We start from the raw sequence: 27,876 nt of genomic DNA on the forward strand, positions 1-27,876 counted from the left end.
GGAAGTGGACTGCAGCGAAGGGCATTCTGGGTAAATACAACCAAAACAAACAAATTAGTCAAATTAGAGAAATGGCTCGTGGTCTATTACTAAAGACAAAAGAGGTTTTCATATTTCCTTCAGCGGTTTTGGTGCAGCGCCACCACAGGCCAGTAGGGGATCAGGTTGCTCAAATTGTTTGGTTGGTTTTGCAGTGTGAAACTGCACCAACAGCATGGAACAATCTGGGAACAGACAGAAGAAATCAGAGTTCATTTTCACTTCCGATTGGACAGTTTATTTCTAAAGCTTCTACTTTAGAAATAAACAAAAGTATTTTAGTTTACAGTACAAAGCTACAGTACAAAAACGCTTCTGATTTTTAAAGAATAATAATAGAAACGTACACTTTATTGTAAACGACTTTAACAGCTGGTATACAGATGGAAAAGATGAGTATTTTATTACCTTTTATTACCCAATATAGATGACAGATTTTATAAATCTGTCATCTATATTGGATATTGATGTCATGGTTGTTCTGGCACTTTTGAAGTTGGAATTCCAGATTCAGGGAGGAGTAGAGCTAGTTTTTCTAACTTGAAACACTCCTGAAATACTGTAGCTTCACATTGACAAATCCAGATGGGCTTCCTATCAAATACCTAAATGAGTTTGTTGGCTCACAATAGGACCAAATATGAGAGCACTTGTATTAATCAAGCAATGAGTGGAACTAACATAGTGCATAGCTTGGATTCAGTATAAACCTGCAACAAACTGGCAAGACTATCAGGCCAGTATGAAACCTGTGGAACATTCTTTGTGGGTCTCATTCACCATCCATATGTTCCTCCAGCAGCAGCACAGGTTTGGGGAAGAACTTCTTTCTACCCGATGATGGCGCAGATACCATTTTTGGCCCTTTTTAAAAAAAAAAAATTGTATTACTTGTTTGTAATTCTTTGTATTTTAAGGTATGTGAATTCAGTTTATTTGTACTTTTTTTGTCATGGTGCTATCTAACTGCTCCTCTGTTTTCTGAGGGTTCAGTACATGTTGAACAGCTGCATTATGTGTATACGAACGATATACTTGAATTGAAACAATGTGCTTTTGTGTGTTGACCTATAATAAAGAGTTAAGCAACTGAATCAGTGTGCCTCTGAATGATCTTTGTGTTTATTGCAAAACAATTAATTTTGTCAAATTGCAACCACAAAACTTCAAAGCAATTTATTGGCGTTTCATGTAGACCGCTGCAATGTTGCATACAATAGTGAAGTAAAATGAAAATTATTTTTTTCCTAATATATATATATATATATATATATATATATATATATATATATATATATATATATATATATATATATATATATATACAGTATATATGCCACTTGCATCTGGAAGATCTGATCTGATCTGATCGTATCTCTCTGCTGAATCCCAAGTTCACCTGTTTCATGGGATAAAGTAAAATTTTTCACATCCTAGAGTAATGGGCCACATTTAAACACTTCCTCAAGTGTCCAGACTTTGAATGCTGGTGAGAACGTCCAGCCTACTTTGGGGAGAATTTTCCATCTACTAGAAGAACAAAAGTAAAGCCTTCTAGAGAAAAAAAAAGAAACAAAACAACCCATAAAAGTTCTCGGAAATGTGCTGAGCATAAATCCATCACTATACAAAATCCTGTATGCTGGCTGCGTGCAATTCTTTCCAAATACAACACGATTGATTGAAGAAAAATACATAGACAGGCTTGAAAACATATTCATACTCCCTGGACTTCATCCTGTTTTGTCATGTCGTGCTTCAAACCTCAATGTGATTTATTGGGTTCATATCAGACACACCAAAGCAAAAATGATGAGTATTTGTAACGTTGAAGGAAAATGTGAAAGGGTTTTCTCATTTTTATGTTCCGTCTCCCTGAAGCAATGCTTTGTAGAACCCCCTCTGGTACTGTAATTACAGCTTTAAAGGAGCAGTATTATGTTTTCCACACACAAAGCACCATTTTATAGCACAATCAAGTAATTATGTTACTTTCGGTTGTTATAAAAATGCTGTATACACAATAGTTAAATAAAACAATATTTAAGCAGATAACTGGAAGCAGCAGATGGCAATGTTTATTTTAATCAAAGGATATCTCCTTCTCTGAACAGGAACGGCTCACATCTCTTGTGCACAGCAAGAGCGCCCACCAGTGGTGATTAGCTATGTTTTTTATCTTCAAATTTGCAACCAAACAGATTCGGAGCATAATCACACCGAAAGTGTCTCAGAATCTGAAATCTAGAGGTTCATTAATTTCTGTGTTCTGGAACACCACATATACATCAAACTTATCTTAAAAAGAAATTTGACTACATAATTTAAGGCATTGAAATTGGGCCTCTGTCTCTTTAAGAAACTCTTCGTTTTTCTGAAACTCTGCCTTCAGGGAGTCATCACATGGCTCCCCTCTTAACCCTTAAACAACATTTTTACCAGTGTTGCCCTGAGTAGTAGCTCCTATAATGAGCTCAGCTGATGCTCAGTTCCACCAGGTGTTTGCTAATTGCTGCTGGCTAGTCTGAAGGAGCTGAGTGAGGGAGCTGCAGGGGTGGGGCTGCTCTGTGAGACAGAATGTTGGAAAGGAGGAGGAGCTTTGTCTTTGAAGGCGGAGCTTGGTCTCCCCAGACGTTTTCCACAGCTAAATGGTTGCCATGGGAGATTAAAGGATTTTTCAAACATGCACAAAAAAAATCAGAGGAACACTCCAGCTGTGTTTTTGATGAGGGGATAACCAGTATACCAGTTTTCTATTCTAGATAATGAACTCTCTTTTAAAAATCACGTAGCAAATCTACTACAGACATTGAAAATGAAAATTGGGTTTTATTATCAAAGTGGATCTTGTTTTACAATCAAAGCTAGAAGAAAATTGGTAGCAGCGGCATTCCTGCCACTTTTGGAATGTCGTACACAGCATTGAATACTGTGTATCACTGCGCTTTAAGATTTATTACCGGTAGCAGACGTTTGACACATCCTTGTGATTTGTACGCAAAAACTGAATGGCCTCCTTTAAGTGTACGGAGAAACAATCATTTAATGATCATGACATATAAATCTCTACTCGGTCTATAGATATGTATATATATCCATAAAACTTACACATACACATGATCATGTGATTAAAAATACATGTTATAAAAATATAATACAAATACAAGATTACTAAAAGAGAGGATAAAGTGTGATGATAACCCAACACTGGCCTCTTGTGGCTCACAGGACTCATTACATGTTTTCTCTCTTGAAGTTTGACATTTTCCAAAGCACATTACTGGAGTTTGTCTGCCGGTTGTTGACGGAGTCTGTCGAAGCAGTCATTGGTTCATGTTTGCAGGGAGAACTAGCAATTATCTGCAGGCTGATAATCAGTAAAACGTTTTAGCAACTTCTCAAGCCACAAACAAAAAAGGCTTTCTGTATGGACACGGGCACTAATCTCACCGATTGATAACGTTTCTTAAAGCTGCAGTATTTATGAAAAATAATTTGAGAAAAGTTAAAACACTGCAGATTTAAAAGCAGGATAAACCGGGCATTTTCTGTCACTGCTCCCAATTTATACAACTCACCTTTCAATATTAGACCCGGCCATAGTCTGGAACACTTCAAAACTCTCCTTAAAACTTATTTTTATTTTTTGGCATTTAAAGCCTGACATTGTAATCTACATGTCCTGTATGTTTAATTTATTGTTTTAATCCGGCGTGTCCTTACTGGTGGTTTCATTAATGCTGCGCAGCACTTTGGTGCAGCTAATAGCTGTTTTTAAAGTGCTTTATAAATAAAGCTGACATTGACATGAAGGGGAGTTTTGTTCTCTGCTGTCGCAACACGCATTCTCAGGATGAGGGATTGCTGCAAATCCAACAACACAATGAAAGTGATTGATTACAATCTGCTAGGTTTCTTTAGACAAAAACTTTTTAAACTAATTTAATGATAAACGGAACTCGCTGCACAGATTGAGGATTAACTGGAAAATATGTGATTAAATTACTTTTTTTTTTTTGCAAAGTGCCTTTTTATTGGGTGTGAAATGGCATTACATATATGAACTGTATTAAATTGAATAGAATTTAAGATCACTTCAGCAACCTGGAGCCTCACTAACGTCACTTCACCACAAAGCGAAGGGAGTTAAACCCAAAAGAACAACTTTGGTCCTGGGCGAAACGTAAGGTGACTGACGCAGGGAGAAGGAAACCCCAAAATGCTTCAAATAAAGTCATGCGGTTTATGAAAATGTCCAGGAAATGTAAAACTATTTAAAAAGGAAATTAGAAGTAAAACAAAAATTCTCTCTGTCATCCTTTTTTTTCCTAACAAATGGAAAAAGTTTCGCTAATTATCAAATGTAAATAGTTGCAACAGATGTTCACCGAAGCTAATAACAGTTTGGGATCGATCGTTTCCAGGACGATCCATCGCATTGTTGCATTTTTCAGGGTTTCTTACGATGTTGCCAATCGGCATGAGTGCTCAGAAATCAATCGGAGGGTAAAGGTCAAGCGTGTTCTAGTGCTGTTTGGCAACCAGTGAACCATACGTGGGGGACTGTCAAAGTGGTCAACGGCGGTGCTGCGTTCAGGACCGTTTTACCGTTTATACGAACACACAATCAACGGCTGTAGCGAGGTGGAACACACACAAACTGGTCAAGTCAGACTCTTGTGAAACAGGCTGCGCCGGTGCCAAGATCAAGTGGAATGTAGTAATTGTAACGAGCGCGGCCAGTTGGATTTTAAGAGCGGGTTTAATAGCCGGAGAGCTCTTAACCGACTTCATCCACCAGAGGTGAGCCTGGCACGTTGCTCAGGTGGGGTGGAAGAGGCCTGGAGCTTTATCCAGATCCTGCCAACTGCTACTCACAAGGAAGCACAAAGACAACACTGTTCACCCACCAGCAACTCCTGATGAGTAATCCTTGGGGATTGGAACTTTAAAAGCCATCGGTGGTGGAAAGAAAAAAATAGCTAAACAAAAGACACAACACTACAGAGATACAGGATGTAACTATATAATTGTAAGCTAGACTGAAGACCTGTCCAGGGTGACCGCGCCTCTCGCCTGCTGACCGCTGCAGACGGGTACCTGCAGCCCCCGCTGCCCCACTCGGGATGAACATGTTGGATAAAGGAACAAACTTATTCACATGTGATTTTAATTCTGTTTCTTTATTTAATTGAAACGCCGCAATTGCAAAGTCGTGGGGTTTCCTCTTCAGCATTAATGCTAATGGAACAAAGTTTTGTGCACATAATGGAAACGCAGCTGCTGCTGGCCAGACACGGTGGTGGTAGAGTCATGGACCTGGGCGAATTCATGAAATGGATAGGACTGTGAATTCTGGCCTCTACTAGAAACTGCTGAAGGAAAGAGTCTGACCATCAGTTTGTGAGTAGCAGTCAACGATCTGAAGCGCATTAGTACAAATAAAACAAAGGTATTTTAATAGTGGCCTTGTAAAATACTGGACTTGAAAGCCAGCAGTTTGGCTGGATGAAATCATTTGGACCAAAATCTCTCCACTGCGATGGAAAAGCCTCACTGCCTGTTGCTGCAGGTTTAGGTTTATTTTACCACAGATGGCAAGGATGGCTGAATCAATTCTTTTAATAATTGAAATCATGCGAAATCTTTTTTTTTGTTTTTTTTTTGTGCCTACTCGGGTTACCTTTGATACTAAATTTCAAGTGTGACAAAAAGGCCAAAATAGAAGAAATATGATTAACAAGTCATTAACATCTTAATGACTTGTTCACAAAGAATCCAAGCACAATGAGGTTTTTTTTGTGTGGTTCCAGAAACTGACGATCTGACGGATCTTTTTCTAACTCGCTTAGAAAGTTTGTTGAATGAAACATCCAACAAATTCATTCAACAAACTCGCTGAGCTCGTTAGAGAAAGATCTGTCAGACCGACAGTTTCCAAAACAACACACACACACACACACACACAAAAAAAACCTCATAAATGCAAACAGGATTGCAGAGTCCAATTGTCTCTCTCTTTAAAAAGCAGCTGCGGCCAGGTCATCTGGTAAAAGCCAGGTCCAGCTTCCCATGGGAACATTGTCAGTACATCATAATTCTAAATTGCTTTCTGATCTGTGAGTTGGTGTTCAAACGAGTGAAGGTCTGAGTCCTGCAGGCTAAATGAGGCCAATTTCAACAGTTTATACGACTAGAAAAGCTAAAAGTTCAGACCAGTAACATAACAGAGGAAAGACGGGGCTGGTAGTTTAGAGCTCAGGACTGTTACAGCTGGAGTTGGCAGAGTGGCGTCACCAGATTCCAGTCACGACCTCTGGGAACGGCTGGACACAGGAGCAAAGTCCAAGGACCAGTTGGAAGAAACCATATAGAGTCCTCAGTCTCACCCACGCCTTAGACGACCCGAGAACGGATGCTTGGACTTGAAAGTTTGCCTCGCAGCGTAGAAACTCATCCAGTTTTGTTTTGACGACTGGGCAAACATTCTGGACTCTTTGATAAGCCAAATATGCACAGACATACAGTATGCATATGTAAATTTGCTTTACTAGGGGGGTAAAGAAATGACAAGTGACACAAAACAAAAATAGCTAACGACGTTTCTAGCTAGCCTCCGGAATTCCTTGAACTTTTGTACGGCCATCAAACTAAACAGTCGCCACAAGACTGTTGTGCAGTTTAGATTCCTTCAAGTTATTTGCTTACAGGCTCAGGGTTCTGTGGTGCGTTTATTAAACCACAGAAACCTAAACGAGAAGGAACAATATAAAGTTGTGCTAATCTACTTATAAGCCAAGTACAGCAGTAGCCTGTTGAGGAGCAAAATAAAGTAAAGGTGCAGAAGTTCAGTTCAGAAGACTGTCCACGGAAGCAGCTAATTGCACACGCGCAGCTCCGCGCCCACCAGTCACGCGCTCCAAAAGACTCGCCCTGCAGTTACAACAAGCAACAAAATGGAGCCGGAAGATGTTCAGCAAAAGCTAAAACGCCTACCCAACGTTCAGCCTGAAAACAAACACGTCTTAATTAAAATGTCGAATTAACGAGCAATGCTGACAGCCTGTAGAACAACGACGCCAGAGAGAACTTGTTCTACAGTTACCAAAAACCAAGAACAATTTCTGCTTCCTCACTACTGTTAGGTGCTGCGTTCACTGTGGCGTCTGGCCAACATGATGGAAGCCTTGATCTAAACACACTGAACGCTCATCAGCTTCAGTTTAATTTGAGTTAATTATCTGTGGGGAAAATTAGTAACTAAAACCTACATTTTGTTTTAAAGGACTCAAACTAAGCAAAGCACAGCATCACATATTAACATGATTTATTAGCATATCATCTAGAATAGATTATCAATACACTTGAATGTCATTTGGCAAAATAACAACAAAAAAGGTTCGTTAGTGGGCTCAACATAATCTCAAGAATCAAAACAGATCAAACTTTTATTTACAGAAGACATCAAGACTTTCCACCTGATTCACAATCAAACCTGGATACCTGCACATGAAGAGGCTTCACCTTTAAAAGACGAGTGAAGCCCAACATCAGCAGCTTCCAGGTCTCACTGCGAGACGGGAGGATTGACTACTGCCAAGCTTTACTATCAGGTTCAGAGAAAAGGAACCCGACATTTGGGTTTTAGTAGAGCTGCACTGATCAGACTTTTCCTGGTGCAAACCAATTTCTAGAACTCATAAACAAAATGTGCTGCAGGTTCCGTGGTAGAGGTAGTGGCTCTGATGGCGTTTAACCTTCATAAGAGTTCTGAGTCATTGATTGGATGGTTTGAGTTCTTAAGTTACTTGAAGCATGATTGGTGCATCACTAAAACAATACACATTTTCAATTTGGACCTGGCAGAACCAGAACATCAACCTTCTTCAGTGAAGTTTGTGCTTTTGTAACATGTGCTAACCCCAACCATGTGTTCATGGAAAACTGTTCTAGTTCTGGACACTGTCAGCCAACAAGAGCACTTTCAATACTTCTGTCGAAGGCAATATTGGAGTATGTGTACATATTACTAATAAAAATGAACAGCAGTGAAATATTATGCATAGCACACATTCACAGCACCTACAGTATGATACGCTGTTAAATCAATACGTACAAATCAAATATTTACAGGGATGAAAATTTGCCGCGGGACACTGGAGAGCTTTAAATAAACACTAATGTTTATGAAACAGACAGATAAGATGCAAAAATAAAAAAAATAGGTGCAAAACTAGCAAACAACTTTTAGAAACCAACAAATTGTGAGGTAAACCCCCCTATAACCAATGATCCCACACTTTACAGGTGAGCTCTGGAAAACAAAACGAGTGACCCTGTTTGATGGCTGTACCATTCCAAAAAACACAAAGAAAATTAGGGTATTTCTCCAAAAACACTAACGTTCAAACAGCTGCATTAGTCCAGCATAAAAACACTGGTTAAATTCTGAGTTCAACTCTTATTTCATCATATTTGAAGTCGGCTTAAACGCACTAACATACAAAACAGGGCACATTAAAAGTCAAATGTTGCTACAACATTTCTCCAAAGGGATTCTCTCAAAGACACATGCTCTTGTACCAGGCAGGGGGGATAGATTGTAAAGACGCAGCGTTAAGGTCGTAGGTCGTGGAGGTCTTCGGGGCGGTTGGTTCTGCTGCTCCGCTGCTGCACAAACAAAAGCAGAACAAAAAAAAAATCATCGAGACGACCTGACGCTGACTGGAAAGACAAAGAAAAGCACCGACAGCAAGCAGCTGAACGTTTCATTAAAACTAAAGCAAGTGTGACGACATTTTTCAGACGCGAGAGCAGCCAGGCGTTTTGCACAGCCGAATGGTCGCCATGGGAGACGAACGGATTCTCAAACACGCATGGCAGAATCAAGGCAACGCTCCAGGCACGTTTTTGACGAGGGAACACCGATGCAACATGATGTGAAGCTAAACAAAAAAAGAGAAAAAGTCAATTTTACATAATACTGTCCCTTTAAAAATAAAATAATTTTTTCACAACAGATGCAATTTTTAAAAGATTTCCCTCACTTTCTTTTCTAAAAAAAGAAAAATAAATTTTTCAAAAAGTGGATTTTGATTCAATCTTCCCTTCTGTGAGTTTTATGAAGGAGTGTTGGGGCTCGCCCATAAGAATTTCTGCTTAATGACAAGAATTTAGTCATAATAGTATCAGAATAAAAGTCCAATTTTCACCAGAAAAAAAATTAATAAAATTACAAAAATAAATCTGGATTTTTAACATCTTCACGACCAAGTCCCCTTCTCTAAGAGGGACTCACTGGACCCTCTGAACCAGATGCTTTCCTGGTGTCTCTAGGTGTTGATCACCCAGCAGAGGGTGAAGAGTAATGTCAATTTGACTCGATTCTAGTTCTTTCCACTTTGCATCATACTCCTCTTCACACCAGTAAAACAGCAGAGTCAGTTGTGCTGCTCTGTAATCATTTCCCAAACATTACTCCTTTATCTCTTGGTAATTGGTCATGTTTTATAGTGTACCCTCGGTTCCTTGTTCCGCCATATAAACCTAGAGACGGTTCGGTTCCACTCATTAAACTGCTTAGGGGAAACCGGGGAAAGTTGAGCCAAAGGATAAGTTGAGTGTTGCTCTTCATTTCTAGGGAATAGTAAAAAAAAATAATAATAAATTAAATTAGGCGTGCCGTGGTGGCGTAGCGGTTGGCGCGACCCGTGTTTGGAGGCCTTCAGTCCTCGACGCGGCAGTCGCGGGTTCGACTCCCGGACCCGACGACATTTGCCACATGTCTTCCCCCCTCTCCTTCCCCGTTTCCTGTCAGCCTACTATCACATAAGGGACACTAGAGCCCACAAAAAGACCCCCTGGAGGGGTAAAAAAAAATTAAATTAATAAATAATTGATCATGTGGCGTCATCTGATGAAGTTTGGGAAAGAGCGCCATGGGTAAAGCGGTTAGACTTTGATTTCTTACAAACCGCTCTTTAAGTTTTGAAAATGAATTTAGTCTGGCTTTTATAAATTGTACAATTGTACAAATGAGTTTGACCTAAACCCAAACTCGTTCGTTTGGGTTTAGGTCAAACGAATGATGCGACCAGACTTCTGTATGAACCGTGCAGAACCCCAGAGCGACCCGCAGATGTCGCACAGCGGCGCTCCGTTTACTGAAGTGATAACGGATAACGGGGCCCTTTAAGGACTTATTTCAAAGTTAATTCAGCAATGGGAGCTGATGTTGTTGTGACAAAATCAGAAGGAAATTGATTAAAAGGAAGCAGAGCCAAAAACAACGGCCCTCTGTGGAGCACTGAGTGCAAAACATGTACAGAAGCCTGTCTGGATGCGTAATCAGAGCTAAGAGTGGTAGAGCCGGGATGGGACGCGCTTCACTGACAGACTTCTTTCATAATTAGGATTTTTTTTTTTTCAGCCATTGTTTGCATCTGGTCAAAATTATGACACGTCTCAGGTTAATGACATAAAAGTCGGATAAAATGAGACACGACTGTTCTGCCTGCAGTCGCTTTGAAAACAATCGGATGTGTTAGGAAAAACACACTGAATTTGAGTGCTGTGTGAAAGTATTATTATAAATAATAAAATACTGAAATCCCTGTGATAAGACATCTAGTTAAAGAAAATTGCATCAGGTTGTTGTATTTTTTGATTTAAAATATCTTATTTGTAATGTAAATATAACTTCAGGCTGTCTAATCATTTCATCAGGCCAACAGCAGTGTGTCATTTTAATCCTGCTGTTATTGAACAGGCGCCAATCCTTTTAAACTGGGAGACACTGAGCAGCGTTTACCTCCAAGTATTTCAATTCAACTTCCACTTCTTTCGACAATTTTAATTGTATTGTAACAATTTTCAAAAGGACCCTCCGAGCTGTTCACGTGGTTTCTGCCAGCTTCACCAACTCAGATTCGACGAAACTTCAATTTCATGTCTAGTCTTTAAGACTACGAACAAAGTTTTAAACCTGTACTGTGACAGAAATGACTGAGCCGGCACCAATTTAAGACTTTTTAAAGATGCACAGACACTTTGATTTAAGCTAATATACTTTGTCGTCTGGAGTTTACATTTCAGGCGGATGAATCTGTTTCAATCCGTAGCTACTAGCATGTGTGACTCAGCCACAGACTACGATTTGGTTTTTAGCTAAAAGTCATTTTTCAGGTAAGAATCCATTTATTTGAAGATATTTTGAGGAGCAGATGACATTTTAACAATGTTCTATATCACTGAGGTAAAGCAACAAAAGGAAGAGGCTGTCACCTCTGCTGACAGCAGGTCCAGAGTTAAGAGGCAGCTCCTCAGGCTTCAGCCAACAGTAATTGTGTGAATCAGCCTTAATCTGATCACACAATTGGAAGCATTGAAGTAGATGCATCAGGATGTTTGAAAGAGAGGCGCTGACTGCTTATCAACATGATTTACAGCCCTGCATAATAACAGCAATTAAAAGAAACAGGTGAAAATTATCCCCCCGTTTTGGCCTGTGAAAAATGAACTTGACAGCTGAAGAAAAGCTCCATTTTCAGGGAATGAAAAAAAGGAACACGACGCTAACGACAAACATGTCTTCTGGCCTCGCCCCGTCCAAGTCTGTTAAGTCTGCACAGACTCGATTTTTACAGGTTTGCGCGCCGAGCCAGGCGAGAGTGCGGCGACGGCAGAATGTGTTCGGAAACAGACGCCGGGACACGGACTTGGCGCCGTCGGCCTCCGACAGCCCAGGACGGTCTAGGGCCAAGCCCGTTTTCCCTCCCACCGAGGGCTGATCCATCACCGCCGCTCAACTTTTCACCTGGCAGACGGTCAGAAAGCAGAATTCCTGCTTTAAGCCTGCTAGACCTTCGACGGGAGGGAGACGAAGGTTTTATGTGTTCTGGAGGAGCTCAAGTTCAATAAGGAGTCCGTTGATTAAAGCTGAACATTCCAGAGATCAGAGCTCTGGACCAGAGTGGCGTTTCTTCATTTTCAGCAGGGATGTATCAGGCCGTGCTTGGAGGAGACAAAGGAGAGACCTTGGCAGGAAACAGAAACTCTGAGATGGATGTACTGCAGGTCCCCGCAGTTGGATCTCTGGCTACGGTTCACCGTGCTTTTGACCCTGGTAAATATCCCATGCACACTTCTATCAACAGCTACTTATAAAAGTCCTGGCTTTACATTCCTCCGAAGGACTTGCATGTGAGCTGAGGCCCTCGGCTCGGAATTTCAGATGAGCAGAGAAATCTTTTTGGTAGTTAGCCAACAGCAGAGCGATCCACAGGGGTCTGTGGTCACAAAGACGTTGCCAGACACAACATACCTCCGGTAACGCATTTACTGAGAAAGTCTCGCTCCTGAACGATGGTGGCGTCTCTCTGCTGTGGAGCCGCCACCTTACCCCGTCCTGCCTCTAACACAACAGAACCTTTCAGGATGATCTGGAGCTGGGAGGTCCTAGACGAGCTGGACTTTCAGAAAGATTGATGAGATGAGCGGTGTGGAAGATCTGTAGGTATTTGGACCGCCATCTGCGGCTGATGATCATGGTGTGCTGCCTCAAGACGGTGGAGCATCGGAAATACTCCAGAGCAAAACGAGGTGGAGACGGTTGAGATGCTGGAGATCTTATAAGACCCAAAGATTCCTGAAATCAGTACCAAGTACGCCTTCATAAGATGGTACATGGTAGCAAAAGGCTTCCAATACAATATTTTGTATGTGTTGAATGGCAACAGTGGGAAGCAACGCAACATTAAGCCCAGATGGAGATTGAAGCAACAGCCTACAGAGAGTTAAGGAACTTTTGAAGTAATTACTTACTCTGGGTCTCATTTGGACTCACTAGAGTGTAAAGAGATTTTGACATATTAAAACATCACAGTGTGTCTCATTGAGGTTGACTGTGGAGTGAAGAGCTACCAGCTGGTTGAGGTCAGCATTGCTTCGTCTGACCAAGTTCTAGTAGAAGAGGCTCCGATTATTCTCAAATTATTTGTTTTGCTGCACTTTGGGTTTCCAGTAGGAACGATAAATGACAATGAGTGACGAACAAGACACAAACAACAGGCATTAAAGAAATTGCTGTTTGTACATCAGCACTCGGCTAATAATCCTGTTCTGGGGCTGATCGCTAGTGGATCCATCCTCCACCAGGGGACTGTCTCACTCTGTCCTGATTGCATTAAATTGCTACGGCTAACAGATTAAACAGGAGGATAACAATACCCAAAACTCACAAGGCTTAGATGAGATTCTAATATTCTAATATGAACGCACACCATTATCCAGATTGCTATTTTCATCGTTCTTTGGTGACGCTTTTGTTAAGCAGAGGGAAGCTGGTTAGAGTGCAGATAGATGGCGTTACAAATCCTAGGAGAAAACCAATTAAGCGTTTAAAGCAAATTCATCTGATAAAATGGTCCAGTCAAAGTTCTGACCTAAACCTCAAAGCCGATACCTGGGAAAACTTGAGTTTAAGCTGTGTTGCAAAAAGAATGGGCAACGTTTTGGGTTTTTTTATACTATGTGTGGAGCAACCCAAACGAGCTGGGGCAAAGTGAGAGGTGGCGCAACCAGACCTGACTCAGAGGCTTTAGACTTTTTTAATTTTTTATTTCTTTTTTCCAATGGTAGAAAAAGTTGAAACCCATTCATCACTCTCCTTCCACTTTCCAATTATGCACTACTTTGTGTCATTCACATAAAATCCCATTAAAACACTGAAGTTTGTTGCTTCGACATAAAAGCGCCGAACGTGTTGCGACAAAGCGTACGCGCTCGGAGCCTCAGTCAGTTTAAATCAAAACTTCGTTTCTCGCCCTCAGGTGACCTAAAAGCAACGCCGGAGCTCGTCTTAGTTCCCTCCAAATTTGGCTTGCACAGTCTACAAGCTAATGACTTTTAAAGCGTGATAATCGCTTAATTAATCCCACTTATTGAAGGACTTAACAATATCCACAGGGTTCCTGTGATTAAGAGATTCCCCATCACTTTGGATGTGTCGCTCGGGTTTTGGTTAGCTCGTGTGTTTTAAACATCAGGCTCTCGGTTAATTTACAGTATGACTAAACACTGCGCGCTACAATGTGAACATTGAGGAGGAAGAATAATCCCTAAAAAATGCTCCATAAAAACAGGCTTCCTGGTGGGGAAGTAGCTCGGTAATATTACTCACAGCTCCTAACTTTGATGTGGGATCCGTCTCCGAGTGGGTAGGAGGCGTTCCTTTTAAGAGCAATGGACAGAGGGGCGAAAGGGGAGAGCAGCTCGTTTTATTACTCCTCTTTACTTCCAGGGCCAAGGCGCTCCAAACTTCAGTTACAACTTTGGGAAAAAATGTGCGTGCTGTCGAAATGTTTAGCTTGCGGAGCGCGATACATCACCGTCTGAACTAATGGAACGGGTCGTTGGCTCTGGTTGCGGTTGGACTCACCACGGGATCGCTTTTATCTGCTGAAGCTTCTGTCTTCGTAGATGGTGACCTCGATCTGGTCGAGGCTGTTAAGGGAAGAGGAGCTGCGGCGAGTTCACACCGAGTTTCAACCCAAAACCAAAAGCCCCCCCCCCTCAGCTACCGCACACTTGTTCTGTGCGCTTGGCCCGAGCCACACAACAAGGCTCGGTGACATTTCACTAAAAACTGATTTTTTTTTTTTTTTTTGTTTAGTTTCGCCCAAAAATTGGGTTGAATGGGCTTCATTAAAATATCACAATCTCAAACTGAAAATTTACAGGAAGTTAAATTAGAATGCGGCTAAGTGATTGGTCAAAATTCAGCTGAGTTGCAGCGATTGGTCCAAAACTATGGGGAAAAAAACTGCTTGTTGCAGGCCTACAGAAAATATTAAACTGTCATATTCATTTTGTTAAAATGTTAAAACCGTAGTAGTTCAGGTGAAATGCTGCCGTCTACTCTCCCCCCGCCCCCATCCGTTGCTAAAATCAGCGCAGCAGTTTGACAGGCGTTGGAGAAATAATCCAGATCGCTGTCACGGGGAACAAAGTTCAGCTGCAAACAATTTCAGTCACATTCTGTTAACCCTCATCTCCTCTTCCCACCCAGCTGGAATTAAAGAGCATGGTGAGCCACCACACACACACACACACACACACACACACACACACCCTCCACACACGCCCACACAGCGACAGTCAGGATGTTGGGGCACTCATTGGTTTTATGGAGATGTTATAGATTACATAGGACTTTTATGCAACTTTTTGAAGAGTTTACCTTCATAGCAGCAGATTTCCTGTAAGCCACTTTGACTGCTAGATCCCATATTTACCCACCATCAGAAGTGACGGTAAAAAAACCACCAATATCCAGACCCGCTGTGCGCCCTTTCCTGGAAAGCCAGAGGCTCATACAAGATGGCTGTTTTTATGATGAGGACTGTAGCTTACAATCGTCACTGTGTTTGCGGGGAAAAAAAAGTTCTTTTAAATTGGATTTATGGTTTCACAGAGAGTGGGAGGATACGACTCGGAGTCCTCTTTCGATGGGATCTGTCAGCAGGAGGCCTCGTGGCGCGTAGATCTTGTCGTTTTGTTCCTGGATATATTTGGAAATCCTCTTCAAAACCTAAAAAAAGAGCAAAGTTTTAAAACAAAATTGTGATTTTTGAGCACACAAATCCCAAAGTATAAAAAAAAAATATTAGGGTTGAAACGATTAATCGTTTTGATCTTGATTAATCGATTATTGAAGTACCCATCAACTAACCTAGTAATCAATTGATCGCAGACTGGAGCATACAAATTCAAGAAAGGCCATTTGCTGATCAGATGCAGAGCAGTAATGTAGCCAAAAAGGTACAGAAATACATACGTATATACAGTATATATATACTGTATATACGTATGTATCATTAGCTTCACCGTGTTCATATTTACTAAAGGAATGCCGTTACTGCATTTTAGACAATAAAATGCTCATTTTTCTCATCCAAATAAAAAGAAATTAATAATTTGTTTATTTGAATCTTTCAATGTAGAGTGTGCCATTTAAAAAAAAAATCCAATTCATTGTCAGAACAATCAATAGATAAAACAATTATTCAAATAATTATTAGTTCCAGCCTTAACAATATATATATCCAGTAAGCCGAAAAAACCTTATTTGGGTACAATTTCAAACAACTGCGTAACTTTGCACAGCCTCCATATCCCACCTTCTCGTAGTGAGTCTCCATACAGAGAAAGACGGCGTAAGCGGTGAGGCAGGCCAGGCAGCCTTCGACGAACGACTGACTTCCCAGCTTCTCTGCCTCCGTGTAAAGGTTGTTCAGCGTCCGTATCGTCTCCTCAAACTGCTGCTTGTCAATCTGAAACATGCGAAAGCAACAAAACAAGACCAAGCAGGTCAAATTAGGACATCAGTAGGGCAATTCTTTAAAAGGTGTGTGTAAGGATTTATCTTAGCAGTTCGTTTCGTCTTGATGAACGAGGGGCTGGATGTTCTCAGACCGGTCATGCATCAAGAGAATTCTAGGCTTCCGTCCCGCATTTCGGAACACCCCCTGAGCCGATCGGGTCGCCTCGGCTGCGAGCCTGGGGAATGTTTCTACTCGGTAACCGGCAGGAAACGGTCCAACTTGGACACAAACATCACAAGTATACGACGCAAAGCAACTCTTGCATCGTTCGCTCTTCAGAGACACGGGTCCTCGGTTGTCTCAGATTGTCTCGGTTGTCCCCGAACCAAAAGACACGATCTGGGTTTCTAAGTGAAATTGTTGGACTCGGAGCTCTAAAGTATTTACACCCTTGAACTGTTTGAGTTTGTTGTGACCTGACCACAGGCTTCAAAGCTTTAAAGTGATTTTTAAAGCCGTTACAAATAAAAACCTAAAAAGCTTTTATATTCTAGAAGTCTGTTAAAAACATTTACCAGACATTTCCCTTGTGCAATCATAGAGTGTTTTTGTTTTTTAATATGTACAACCTATTTTATTTTTATTATACATGACTCTCTTTTTTTTAACTGTACTTAAGCTTTTTGTGATTTTTGGATTTTGTTCTGCGCGTCTCTTTGAAGTGGTGCTAAATGGCAAAGTGGATTTTTATTCGCCTCTCCTTCACTTTGATACTTCTAAATGAAACGCAGCGCAACTCTCAGATTTCACCAAATGAGTGAGCAAAGCAACTCGGTTAGATGTAGTACAAGTATAAATCCAGCTGTTTCTGGCCTGTTTTGTTGAACAATAACAATATCATGTTGGGCAAAAGCACGTTGAATAAGGTTCTCCAGTCAGAAGAAGCTAAAACAAGGGCTGGGCGATTAATCAATTGTATACATTAATTGAACTTCTGTTTTTTGAAGATTTTATTTTTTGAAAATTGAATATATAGGATTAAATAGTCTAAGAGGCATGATTAATGTATTTAAGGCCAGCTTATTGTATATATATTTTTTAAAAATTAAGACATTTTAAGGCCTTTATTTTACATTAATTTAAGACTTTTTGTTGTACAATCTATCCATTTGTATCTACTACTCATCAAAAAAAAATCTCACCAAATCTTGAGTCAGTTCTGTGAAGTGCCACTTGTATTGAAGCTAAATATTTAAAAAAGAAAAAGTATGTAGTGATTACTGAACTCTGATTTTTGTGTTCTGTTGTACCCGTGGTTCTGTATGAAGTACAGAGACGGGAAAAGAGAGAAAGAGGAAAAAAAAAAAAAAAAGACAAGTCAGTGAGTATCCTCTAAGTGGAACCAGGAGCAGCAGAAACCCGTCTAGTGTTCTGCTTCTTGTGCCTGAGGAATGCATCATATCTGGCACTTCCCATCTAAAGTTTATTTTCCCACTATTTTCCCAGTTTGAAGGCTGTGATGCATCTGAACATCTTCCCACTGTGAGCTTCAGGACACAGGCCAGCAAAACCAGACAATTAAGGAAACTCCACTGATCAGTGTAAAACGTGAGCAGCCACACGGACTCACAATGCTCTCCTGGTACTTTATATATATATATATATGTATATATATATATATATATATATATATATATATATATATAAAACAAACAGAAAAGAAAATCACACAAACTAAAACAACAAATATGCCTGAAGAAAAAAACATTGCAAAGCACATGACTTCTGTAAACCACAAAATATGCAAACCCTGCAAAAAAGGGAAAAAATGTTGGCTAAAGTAACAAAAAAAAAAAAGCTAAATTAACTAATTAAATAAAAATGCAGGCCATAAAAAGTTTGGCCCGTGGTGCGCTTTAAAAAAAAAAAAAAGAAGAAAGAAAGAAATAATGGCACAGCTAATCTTGAATGAATGTGTGGGGGAAGAGTTCTACGGCAGTGAGAATGAGCTCTTCCACGGCCTCATCTGCCCAGAATTGATGTGAATATGAAATAAATACCGGGAAAAACACTGACGACCACCAGACTCCTGGGGAAGTGCCAATAAAGCTTCTGAAATGCTGGGAAGCAGCTCTTCTGTGAGGTAATGAGCGTCAAAGCCACAGTTCTGCCTCAGACTTCAGCAACCTGCTCCTCCATCTACACATCCGAGTTCCAGCTGCTGCCTCAGCAAACACAAACCTGGAGTTTCCTCCTCTGTTTTATAGGCCTGGTGGGCCTCCAGGCTTTAACTGTCCCCTTCCAGGCATTTTACAGAAATTGGATAAGAAATAAGGACGCTACGACCATTTCTGGGACAGACTCCCGCTCATGCCCCTCATTGGAACAGTCTGGTTTTATGTTCATGCCTCGATGCGTAATAATGGCGCCTGGAGGTACGCATCACTAGCTAACAGGCGCCTTCCTATACATAAATAAATATTGATGTTTATAGCAACACCTCTCCCTGCAGACCAGCCTCACTAAACACTTCAGAGGTACTTTATATTACACTTTGAGGTATTTTGAATGTCTTCTGAAACGAAGCGAACGTCTTAAAATTCACTTCCTGCCAGAGGGAGCGATACGGAGCCTCTTATCAGCTTGTTCCTACAACGGTGGAGCTGTGCTCAGCTGGAATGTGATATGACGGCAGGAGGTCTGCTCTGCCAGCTGGCTGGAGTTTTCGGGGGAGAACAGTGAGACCACCTCTGGGCTGTGGGTTGTTGATGAACATCATTTCGTCCCATTAGCCCAGAATGCACAGCTGATAATGGAGGACATTGAGAAAGAACAACTCCTCCTCAGATTTCAACAAAACTCAGATCTTCCATCGTGACCGAAAACGGAAGAAACCCGGAAAGCCAGCGGCCGTCAATCGAGGCACTCGGCCTCCTATTAGGATTGTGTCATTTTACGAGGAACACTCTGCTGTTCCTCATGAAGGGACCAGTTGGGGTCCTGGTGTAAAACACGTCTCCCACCTTGGTCTCCAGCTCTGAAGGAAACTTGGTCTGGAACTGGCACATGGTTCCGTTGGAGTAGTCTCTCTGAATGAAGACTTTGGCTGCGACAGCCGCCTGCTGCCTCATGTCCTGTAAGCTGTGGGTCTGTGGAGACAGGAATTAGCGCGTCAATGTCTGTGGCGGCGAGGCTCAGAGAACTCGTCACAGCAAAACACCAACTCCTCACACTTGGACTTCGAGGAAAATCAAAAACTGCTTTCCAAACAGGCCTTCCTGTCCATCGTCCATATTGAGAATATAAAAGGCAAGGGCTGGGTGATAAATTGATATCATCAATTAATCAAATGTTTGGTTTTTAAAGATTAAATTTGACAATTTAAGCAAGCTTTACATTTGCTATTTATTTGGACTTTGAATTTAGGGCACCTCTATGATGAAATATAAGAGCCAGGCTAAGATTGAATTTTTTTTCTCCCCAGAGAATAGAGTCACACTGTTACAAGAATACTGTCATGTGACAATAAAGTCAAAATAACACAAGAATAAAGTTGTAATATTATGAGAACTCAAATACGAAAAAGAAAAGAAATAAATTATCCAAGCTTTATTCTCCTAATTTTAAGACGCAAGATGTTGCACATTTATTCCGGCAATATTATGACTACATTCCTATTATTAGACACATATTTCTGCAGCCTGACTCTGATACTCCGCAGTGCAACTCGCAGAAGTGATAATCCAAACAAAAGAAACTTTTTGAAAATATTTTCTGGCTGTTGTCATTTCATTTTTTAGAAAAAAAAAAGCAGGAGAAAAAAAAAAAAAGAACAAAACGAATCTGCTATGAAAATGATCAGATTTGATTTCTCTGCCATATTGCCCCGCTCTGCGTGACAAAGCATTTGTGATATATAGTGCGGCCCTATTAGGATTAGATAAGCTTAGATAGTTAAGTTTTGTCTTAAGGTTTATGTCAAGATTATAAAGAAGCATTAATAAAGCAAGCAGGGGAGGTGACTTATATTGCCTTGTTATAATCACAGATTATCTGAAACTTCAGAGATGTAAAAGCAAGTGAACACAGATATAAAGAGAACCTTGGACCTGCAGATGAAAACACATCCCTGTAATCTTATCTGACCTTTGGCCTAAACGGTCCAGGTCAGGTCAGTCACTGTCCTGGACGCAACCATGTTTCAGCATAAATTCATCAAATTCACGTCTAATCCAGATGCTGGACCAAGTTGCATTTATAACACCTGAAGGTAACACGGTTACTTGACTGTACCATAAAGGAACTATGTGCCTGGAAAATACATAATACCGGCCCTTTAATAGTAATAACACCCTATAGAGCGGATGTCCATGTACTCTACAGTACATGTTGTCAATACTTGGTTGGGCCTCCTTTTGCATGAACTACTGCATCAATGCAGCGTAGCATGGAGGAGGACAGCCTGTGGTTTTGCTGAGGTTGCCATGACAGCGCCGCTCTCAGGGTCAAACCAGTTTGTTGGCTTTTAAAACACACCAGTACCATGTCCGTTAAAGCACGTGCTGGTTCTGGTTTGAAGCATGAGGAGGCGCCGAGTGGCTCTGGAATGTAAAATCAGCATCTCCTTGAAGCTTGTCAGTGTGTTGCCTGGAGCCTCTCAAGGCTGTGGTCATTCCTGTTGCTTGTGCTTATTTTCCTCTACACTTTTTCCTTCCACCCAATTTCCCAAGGAGAGTCCAGAGAACAGGTCACTTTTATAGTTGATTCAGGATGAGATTTTCAACGACACATTTATGTCTATATAAAACGGAAAGTGATGCATCAAAATGTTTTTTCCTATATAAGCTGTGGGGGGTTTTGCCTATATTTTAATGTAGGTATAGCATAAAAAAAAGAGGACTTTTGGGGTAAATAGGTTTTGGAAGAAATCTCTTGTTTTGTTGCTGTGAATAGACTAATGACATTGTCCTGATCAACAAAATAGAAAACATTCCACCCAATTTATTTTAAGGTCAGATTGGAGATAAAAAAATAAGGATTCACAATAAAAATGTATCTGTTTTTAACTGAAAAAAAAATGGCCTCAGAGGATTTTTAACTTACCAAATTTGGCCTTTTTGGTTCAACAGGTTTTGGTGCTACTGATGTGGACAATGATATAAAATTGGTGTGTCTAACAGAATTTGTTCAATTGGTCTTAAAATAAATTATTGATTTTTTTTCTTTGCTTGTTTTACTCGTGTACTGAATTTTGGGTTTCTATTACAAGCAAGTATCAAAATTAACAGAAATAAAAGCCTCATATACTGTATGGCTGTGAGTAAATGTTGTAACTTTTTCCATTGACGTTCTCATTAGTACAGATGCACCAGTAAATTAATCTACTTAACAAAATACTTACTCTGAACAAATGTGGAACGAAAACGGGAGCAATTATTTAACTCAGCTTCTCATTTAGCTGATATTTGTTTATTGTCTAACAGAGTCTGTATTATACAAGATAACAACATATACGCAGTCATTTTTCATAGTAGTAAATTATTTAATAGATTAGTGCTTTCAGAATCAACTAACCCTAATCTTTGCCCGGTTTGATTTAAAAGTGCTTTCACAACAAAATAGCTTAGCATGTTAGCAACCAAACCGTGAGCTAGCAGCGGGCTAACACCGCCCGTTCACTCTCGGTTTACTACTTTAATATAATCCAAACCCGGCACCAATACTGACATCTCAGTACATGTGTTCATGTTCCGCAGATGTGAGGAAATACAGAGGTTTAATTTACACAGCTTACCTCCGCCATGTTGAAGATTTCTGAATGCCGCACGACGTGCTACGGAGTACTAGTTCCGTCGGGAAACACTTGTATGATATTCGGTTCCGGCTAAACTTGGCCAACAGAGACAGGCGTACTGCTGAAGCAAACGTGCAAAGATTAAAAACATGATGTTTCAAATATATATATATATATTTTTTTTTTCATATATAAAGTATATATGAAAAAATATATATATATATATATATATATATATATATAAATGTAGAAATTAATACAGATATAGTTAAAATAGTAACAAGCATACGTAGAAATTAATAAGACTATTTTAGGAATTTTGCACTTAATAAAAGTACAGGGAAACAATATTGTTACTTAAGCAGGAAAAAAAATCGTCAGATTAAAGACCGGTTTCTTTTCTTCACCCGAGCTGGAGAAAGTGCAACTGTGGGAAGATTCAAGTAGTTGGCCTGTTTCCTTGGAGCAAAAATATGGTGTGAGGAGCCAATTTGTTTTTGTCACAGTCCACAGATCAGATAAAATAAAGATTTACAGTACATTGTGGGTGTGAAAGAAAAGTTTGAATATCTGGACAATTATCTCATGACCACTCTTGGATAAGATCGAAGGTGTGTGATGATGTCTGCTTCTTTTCCAAAAGTTCTCATTGCATCAGTAAAGCAAATTGTATCATGAATCTATAAAACGCTATTTAGGTGGACTTCTTGCCTTTTTTTTTCAGTCTTTGCTGAACACCCCCCAGCCCTCATCAAGTTTGTTTTGTTTTATAAATCACAACCGTTTGCATGTGAAGTTGCGTATGAAAGTTTCTGCAAGCTTTGTAAATCAATCAATCAATCAATCAGTCAAGTATATTTGTCTAGCATATTTCAGCAGCAAGGCGCTTTACATCATAAAACGCTTTACATCATAAAACCATAAAAACATCATGAACACATCACATAGTCACCAGTTGTGAAAACCAGTAACACACATTGCATTTTCTCAAGTTCCATCATTAAACGCATCAATACACATCAAATAATTTGATCAGTGTTCAATTTATTATATGGTTTGAAAGCAACTCTGAACAGGTACTCAGTGTTTCAGCTGTTTTGCAGCTTTCTGGACGTTTGTTACGACATTTGTGGCACATGAAAACAGAATGCTGCTTCTCCATGTTTGGTTCTGATTCTGGGGATGCAGAGCAGAACCAGAACCAGAAGACCCGAGAGGTCTGGAAAGTTGATACAACAACAGCAGATCTTTAATGTATTGTGGTGCTAAGTCGTTCAGTGATTTATAGATGATTGTAGTGTTCTAAAGTCTATTCTCCTAGCTCCAGGGAGCCAGTGAAAGGACTTTAGAAGTGGGATGATTTACTCACTATACATTCCTGGTTTATTGACGACACGAGCAGCAGCTGTCAAATTATATTGCAGTCATCAACGCAACTAAGGATAAATGCATGGATGAGTTTCTCTAGATCTAGCTGGGTCATTAGATCTGTGCATGTCTGACCCAAAAGAACCCATAGCTTCAGTTGATGCCGAGAACAACCGTGATCTTTTTATTGACAAGGTAGTTGTTCAGATGCCAGTCTGTGTCTCACACTCACCAATCACCGGCTCATACTTGATGTGTGCCAAATGTTTTAGGAGTAATGAAGCATTTGCAAAACATGATTTAATTATACCATAAACAATGTTCTCGGTGGCAATTTGGGTTTGCAACTCACCCTTGGAGTTCTCGCCTCACATCGTTCCAGATCACAGGGAGGTTTTTTTTTTTTTTTATGGCTTGGCTGCACACGTACAAAAGTCAGTCCAGATAAACACACATGCACAAAAAAAAAAAAAATCTATATTTTTTCCAAGGTGGGATTTATCACAACAATTTGAAACAACAGCAGTAATTTCACATTTATGTGAGTTTATGTTGCCTTGGTGAAAACTTAATTTCACCAAGGATTCCAGCTGCTTCTCTGCGGAGACGTTCTGCAGGCCACAAAGAAACCTTTAGAGTTTGCTGAGCCGTTTCTTTCTGCAGTCGATCGAACGTTTTTCTCTTCACGTGTTTCAGTTCAGAAGATATGGAGAAATTTCAGTGATGCACCAGCAGCCCTTAGGAACAAAAATACTTAAATATCTGGCACATTTTATCTGATATGCCCACTACATTAGCAGGTAACTTGATCCCTTCTACATCCCCTCATTTGCAATTTACTTTCCTCTGATTTTAACTGCAAAATTTTAAAGGTCTGTGTTTCCTTCTTTGTGGTTGTTAATTCTTTTTAACAAGATTTTATCATGTAAAACCAGCAAAAATACAGAGAAATGTAAGATCAAGTAAAAAAAAAAAACAAGATCTGTGGAAATCCAGAAATAAATATTTGGTTTAGGTAAAACTGTGAATAAATGCAAGCACAAATAAACAAAGTGAAAACATACAAAGTTCTTCACAAGCAGTCACTGGTCAAAACAAAAATTTCCTTTCGGTTTATTTAGCCGGCGTTGAACAAGTCCTGTTCAAATCAAATTCAGTACATTCCAAAGCAACAACACGCAACACAGTACAGTACAATGTAATTAACGTCAAAATGAGGAAAGGATGACTTCTGCCTCAGTGACCTGCTGTCTGAACTCATGGCGACTCCAGGTCCTGATCCTCTGAATGAATTATGTTAGTGATTTCCAAACAGGCATTCTAATTTGTCAGCACTGTCTTGCACAATTTTTCTTTTAAACCTACCCCTTTCCATCTTTAGAAAAGTTTATAAATGTAAACTATTGCTAACTTAGCACAAATAATAAGTGTACATTAAAGAAGTGGCAAAATGAAGAGCTAACTTTAACAAATAAAGCTACCCCTCTCCTCTTCAGTCCTTTGTAAAAAACAAAACAAAACTGTGGAATGTTCATGGCTGCAACTCCTCTAGCTGTTGTGTGTTTGCAGAAACAAGAACGTAGCGACGATTGTTTGGGTTGTGTCACTGACTTTGCAGCAATCCCTCACACTAAGCGTGCGAGTAGCGACAGTTTGAAAGGAAAACCTGCCCTTCAACGGGAAGAAACCGCCATCACAAGCGGTCATCTGCCACGACCAACGGGGGGGTTTGAGAAGACGCTTCACACTACATTCAGTCATTCACACTCTGATGGCGGCAAGCTACATGCCCAAGGACACAATGGCAGAGGCGGACAGAGCAGGACTCGAACCGGCAACCCGCTGACTGGGGGCTGCCGCCATCGTCCCATGTGGAATCTATCACAGCCAAACGGAACGCCACACCAGGTGCAGCTTCTACAAGTAGAAAAAAAACTGAGAGAAAACTAAATTAACAGTTAAAAAAAATAATGCATTTGAATATTGGAGAGCAGAAGAAGAAAGTGAGAAAAAAAGATCAATCCAGCAGTCTAAACCTACAGCAGCATCACTACAGAGATAGTCTACCTACCTACCATGGTGTGAAAAGTGCTTACCCACGTTCTGACTTCCTGGTATTTTGCACATGTGTCGCACTTTAGTGTTTCAGAACATGAAACCAATTTCAATATTAGCCAAAGACAACACAAGTAAAGACAAAATGTAGTTTTTTAAATGAAGATGGGTTTTTTTCTCCCCTGTCTAAGCCGTGGAGGTGTTCCTGCATGTTTCAGAAGGTGCTCGCTGTGAATAAACATTAAGTTATTTCTCTGACTCATTGCGGTCGAGGAATCAGGTTTAGTGCTGTGTTTATGAGAAACCTCAGAAATCTGGTCATCAACTTGTTGATCTGCTTACAGAAAGTTACAGCAAGAAAGGTTTTCCTTACTCTGACGCAAGTGGTGGAAATAATTCAGATATTAGCAATGAATTATGAGCCAGTTATTGTCTCTTTCACAGCATTAAACTTTTTCTTTGCACATGTACTTTTACATTGGTTGATCTGTTCAGTTCAGGTGGCTTCCAGGCCAGCAATGTAAAACAACAAAGACGACTCATTATGCATATGTACAATTTATAAATTAGATCCTTTACAACTTCATGTAGCTTTAACAAATCTCCTCTGGTGGTCCATTTTGTGACAGTAAGTTAACCATTATGTGTCATACAGAGAGTGGATTTATTTATCAGGAGTCCATTTTCTCCTCTGCGATAGTATGGCTGATATTTCACAGATCACACCAACGCAATCAAGTTAGAAAACAACTCATTCCAATTCTGTGAAGCAGGCGAACATGGCTTTCCGGACTGCGTCTTTGTATGTGACTGATTAGGAGGCCCTAATCAGTCACATAGTCCACCCTCACTTTTGGTTTGTAAAGAACAAACCAAAAGTGTTTGCACCTCAGCTTCCGCGTTCGAGGAAAAGTGACTCAATTGTTTCCGATCTATTGAAAAAGGCTCTTTACACTGGGTGTTTGCAGGGCTTGTCCAAGGTAACAATTAATGATGTACAGTACAGACCAAACGTTTGGACACACCTTTTAATTCAATGAGTTTCCTTTATTTTCATGACTATTGACATTGTTATAAAACAGTGTGATTTATTCGTATCCTCTTATTTTGAAATGTAGCCGGACGTTCTTCTTTGTTAAGAGAGGCCAGTATCGAGGTACTTGCGTCTTCTGATGCCGTGGGTTGCGACAGCAAGCTCGTGAAGCTGAAAAAATAAAGGAAAGTCCGATGTTACACAAGTAAGTTAGCAATACATTTTTTAAAAGAAAAAAAAAAAAAAAAGAAATGACAGACTTTAATTTCGTCCAATCAGGTGTGGTGAGTCATGAAAGTTTTTATATCTTATGACTCAAATATTCAGCATGTTTCATTTTAATTTTTTTATGGGAATGATTCAAAAAAATAAAAGAAGACGATACCATTTAGAGATATATAAGGATAATTTAAAATCTCTACTTAACCTAAGTTGTCTGCCTTTAGTCTGCTGGAGAAAACCACACAGGAATCCAACATGTACCAACATAACATGTAAAGTCCACAGGGAGATCCCGCCTGGGATTTACACCCACTACCTTGAAGCTGCGAGGCCGTGAGGCGGTTTGTTTTATAACTGTTCGATATAGTGATGAAATCACCCCTTGTTTACTCGTAGCAGTCACGTCCTTCAGAGCAGCTGAAAGTCTCAGCCTTAAAAAAAGAATACTCTGAAACATTTTTATGGTGTCGGTCTGCTTGGTAAATGAAAGCCAGAAATCTCATCACTTGCCCACACACTGTAAAAAAAGTCAGTAAATTTACGGTACAAAACTGTAAAAAACCAACAGTTTTTGACCGTCGTATCCAAAAACATTGCATTACCGTAGAAATTACATGGAACTACCGTAAGTCGAAACTGCAAAGAAAGTCAGTAAATTTACGGTAAGAAATGGTAAAAGACCAACAGTTTTTGACCGTCGTACCCAAAAACATTGCATTACCGTAGAAATTACATGGAACTACCGTAAGTCGAAACTGCAAAGAAAGGCAGTAAATTTACGGTAAAAAAGTGTAAAATGCCAGCAGTTACTGACCAGAATATTCACAGCATTATACTGCCGTAGAAAATACATGGCATTATCATAACTGAATAAACATATATCCTAAATAATTGTGACAGTCACGAATGTAGAAAATACAGAAATATAGTGTAAAAATATAAGTAATTGTAAAGTTCTTAAAAAATTGTAATATTGCCAGCAGTTAATTACCCTAAACTTAACAGTAGCAATCAGCCAAAATTACAAATTTTGCTGATGTTTA

The 27,876-nt window shown here is 40.0% G+C and overlaps 1 protein-coding gene across 3 annotated transcripts; it reads right to left on the bottom strand.

The window, feature by feature from the left end:
- Nucleotides 1-25: 25 nt before the first annotated feature.
- Nucleotides 26-22,213, bottom strand: LOC102218465 (golgin subfamily A member 7). 3 transcript variants are annotated; one of them, XM_023343628.1, is made up of 6 exons: nt 22,156-22,213; nt 19,385-19,510; nt 16,218-16,370; nt 15,527-15,628; nt 14,477-14,531; nt 26-224 (listed from the first exon to the last, which is right to left on the bottom strand). In XM_023343628.1, the coding sequence occupies exons 1-5, from the start codon at nt 22,162-22,164 to the stop codon at nt 14,490-14,492; spliced, it is 432 nt and encodes a 143-aa protein (XP_023199396.1). In that variant the 5' UTR covers nt 22,165-22,213; the 3' UTR covers nt 26-224; nt 14,477-14,489. The 3 variants fall into 3 exon arrangements, with proteins under 3 accessions (XP_023199396.1, XP_023199395.1, XP_005806657.1); XM_023343627.1 differs by having other exon boundaries at nt 26-903; XM_005806600.3 differs by lacking the exon at nt 26-224 and adding an exon at nt 7,350-8,709.
- Between the last annotated feature and the right edge of the window lie 5,663 nt (nt 22,214-27,876).

Source organism: Xiphophorus maculatus, chromosome 12 (assembly GCF_002775205.1).
Source record: "Xiphophorus maculatus strain JP 163 A chromosome 12, X_maculatus-5.0-male, whole genome shotgun sequence".
Taxonomy (NCBI): domain Eukaryota; kingdom Metazoa; phylum Chordata; class Actinopteri; order Cyprinodontiformes; family Poeciliidae; genus Xiphophorus; species Xiphophorus maculatus.

Coding starts and splice junctions, on each gene's coding strand:
- LOC102218465 (XM_023343628.1), bottom strand. Junction 16,371..19,384: donor CTTCAGAGCTGGAGACCAAG/GTGGGAGACGTG, acceptor CGCATGTTTCAG/ATTGACAAGCAGCAGTTTGA. Junction 14,532..15,526: donor TCGAAAGAGGACTCCGAGTC/GTATCCTCCCAC, acceptor AGCCTCGACCAG/ATCGAGGTCACCATCTACGA.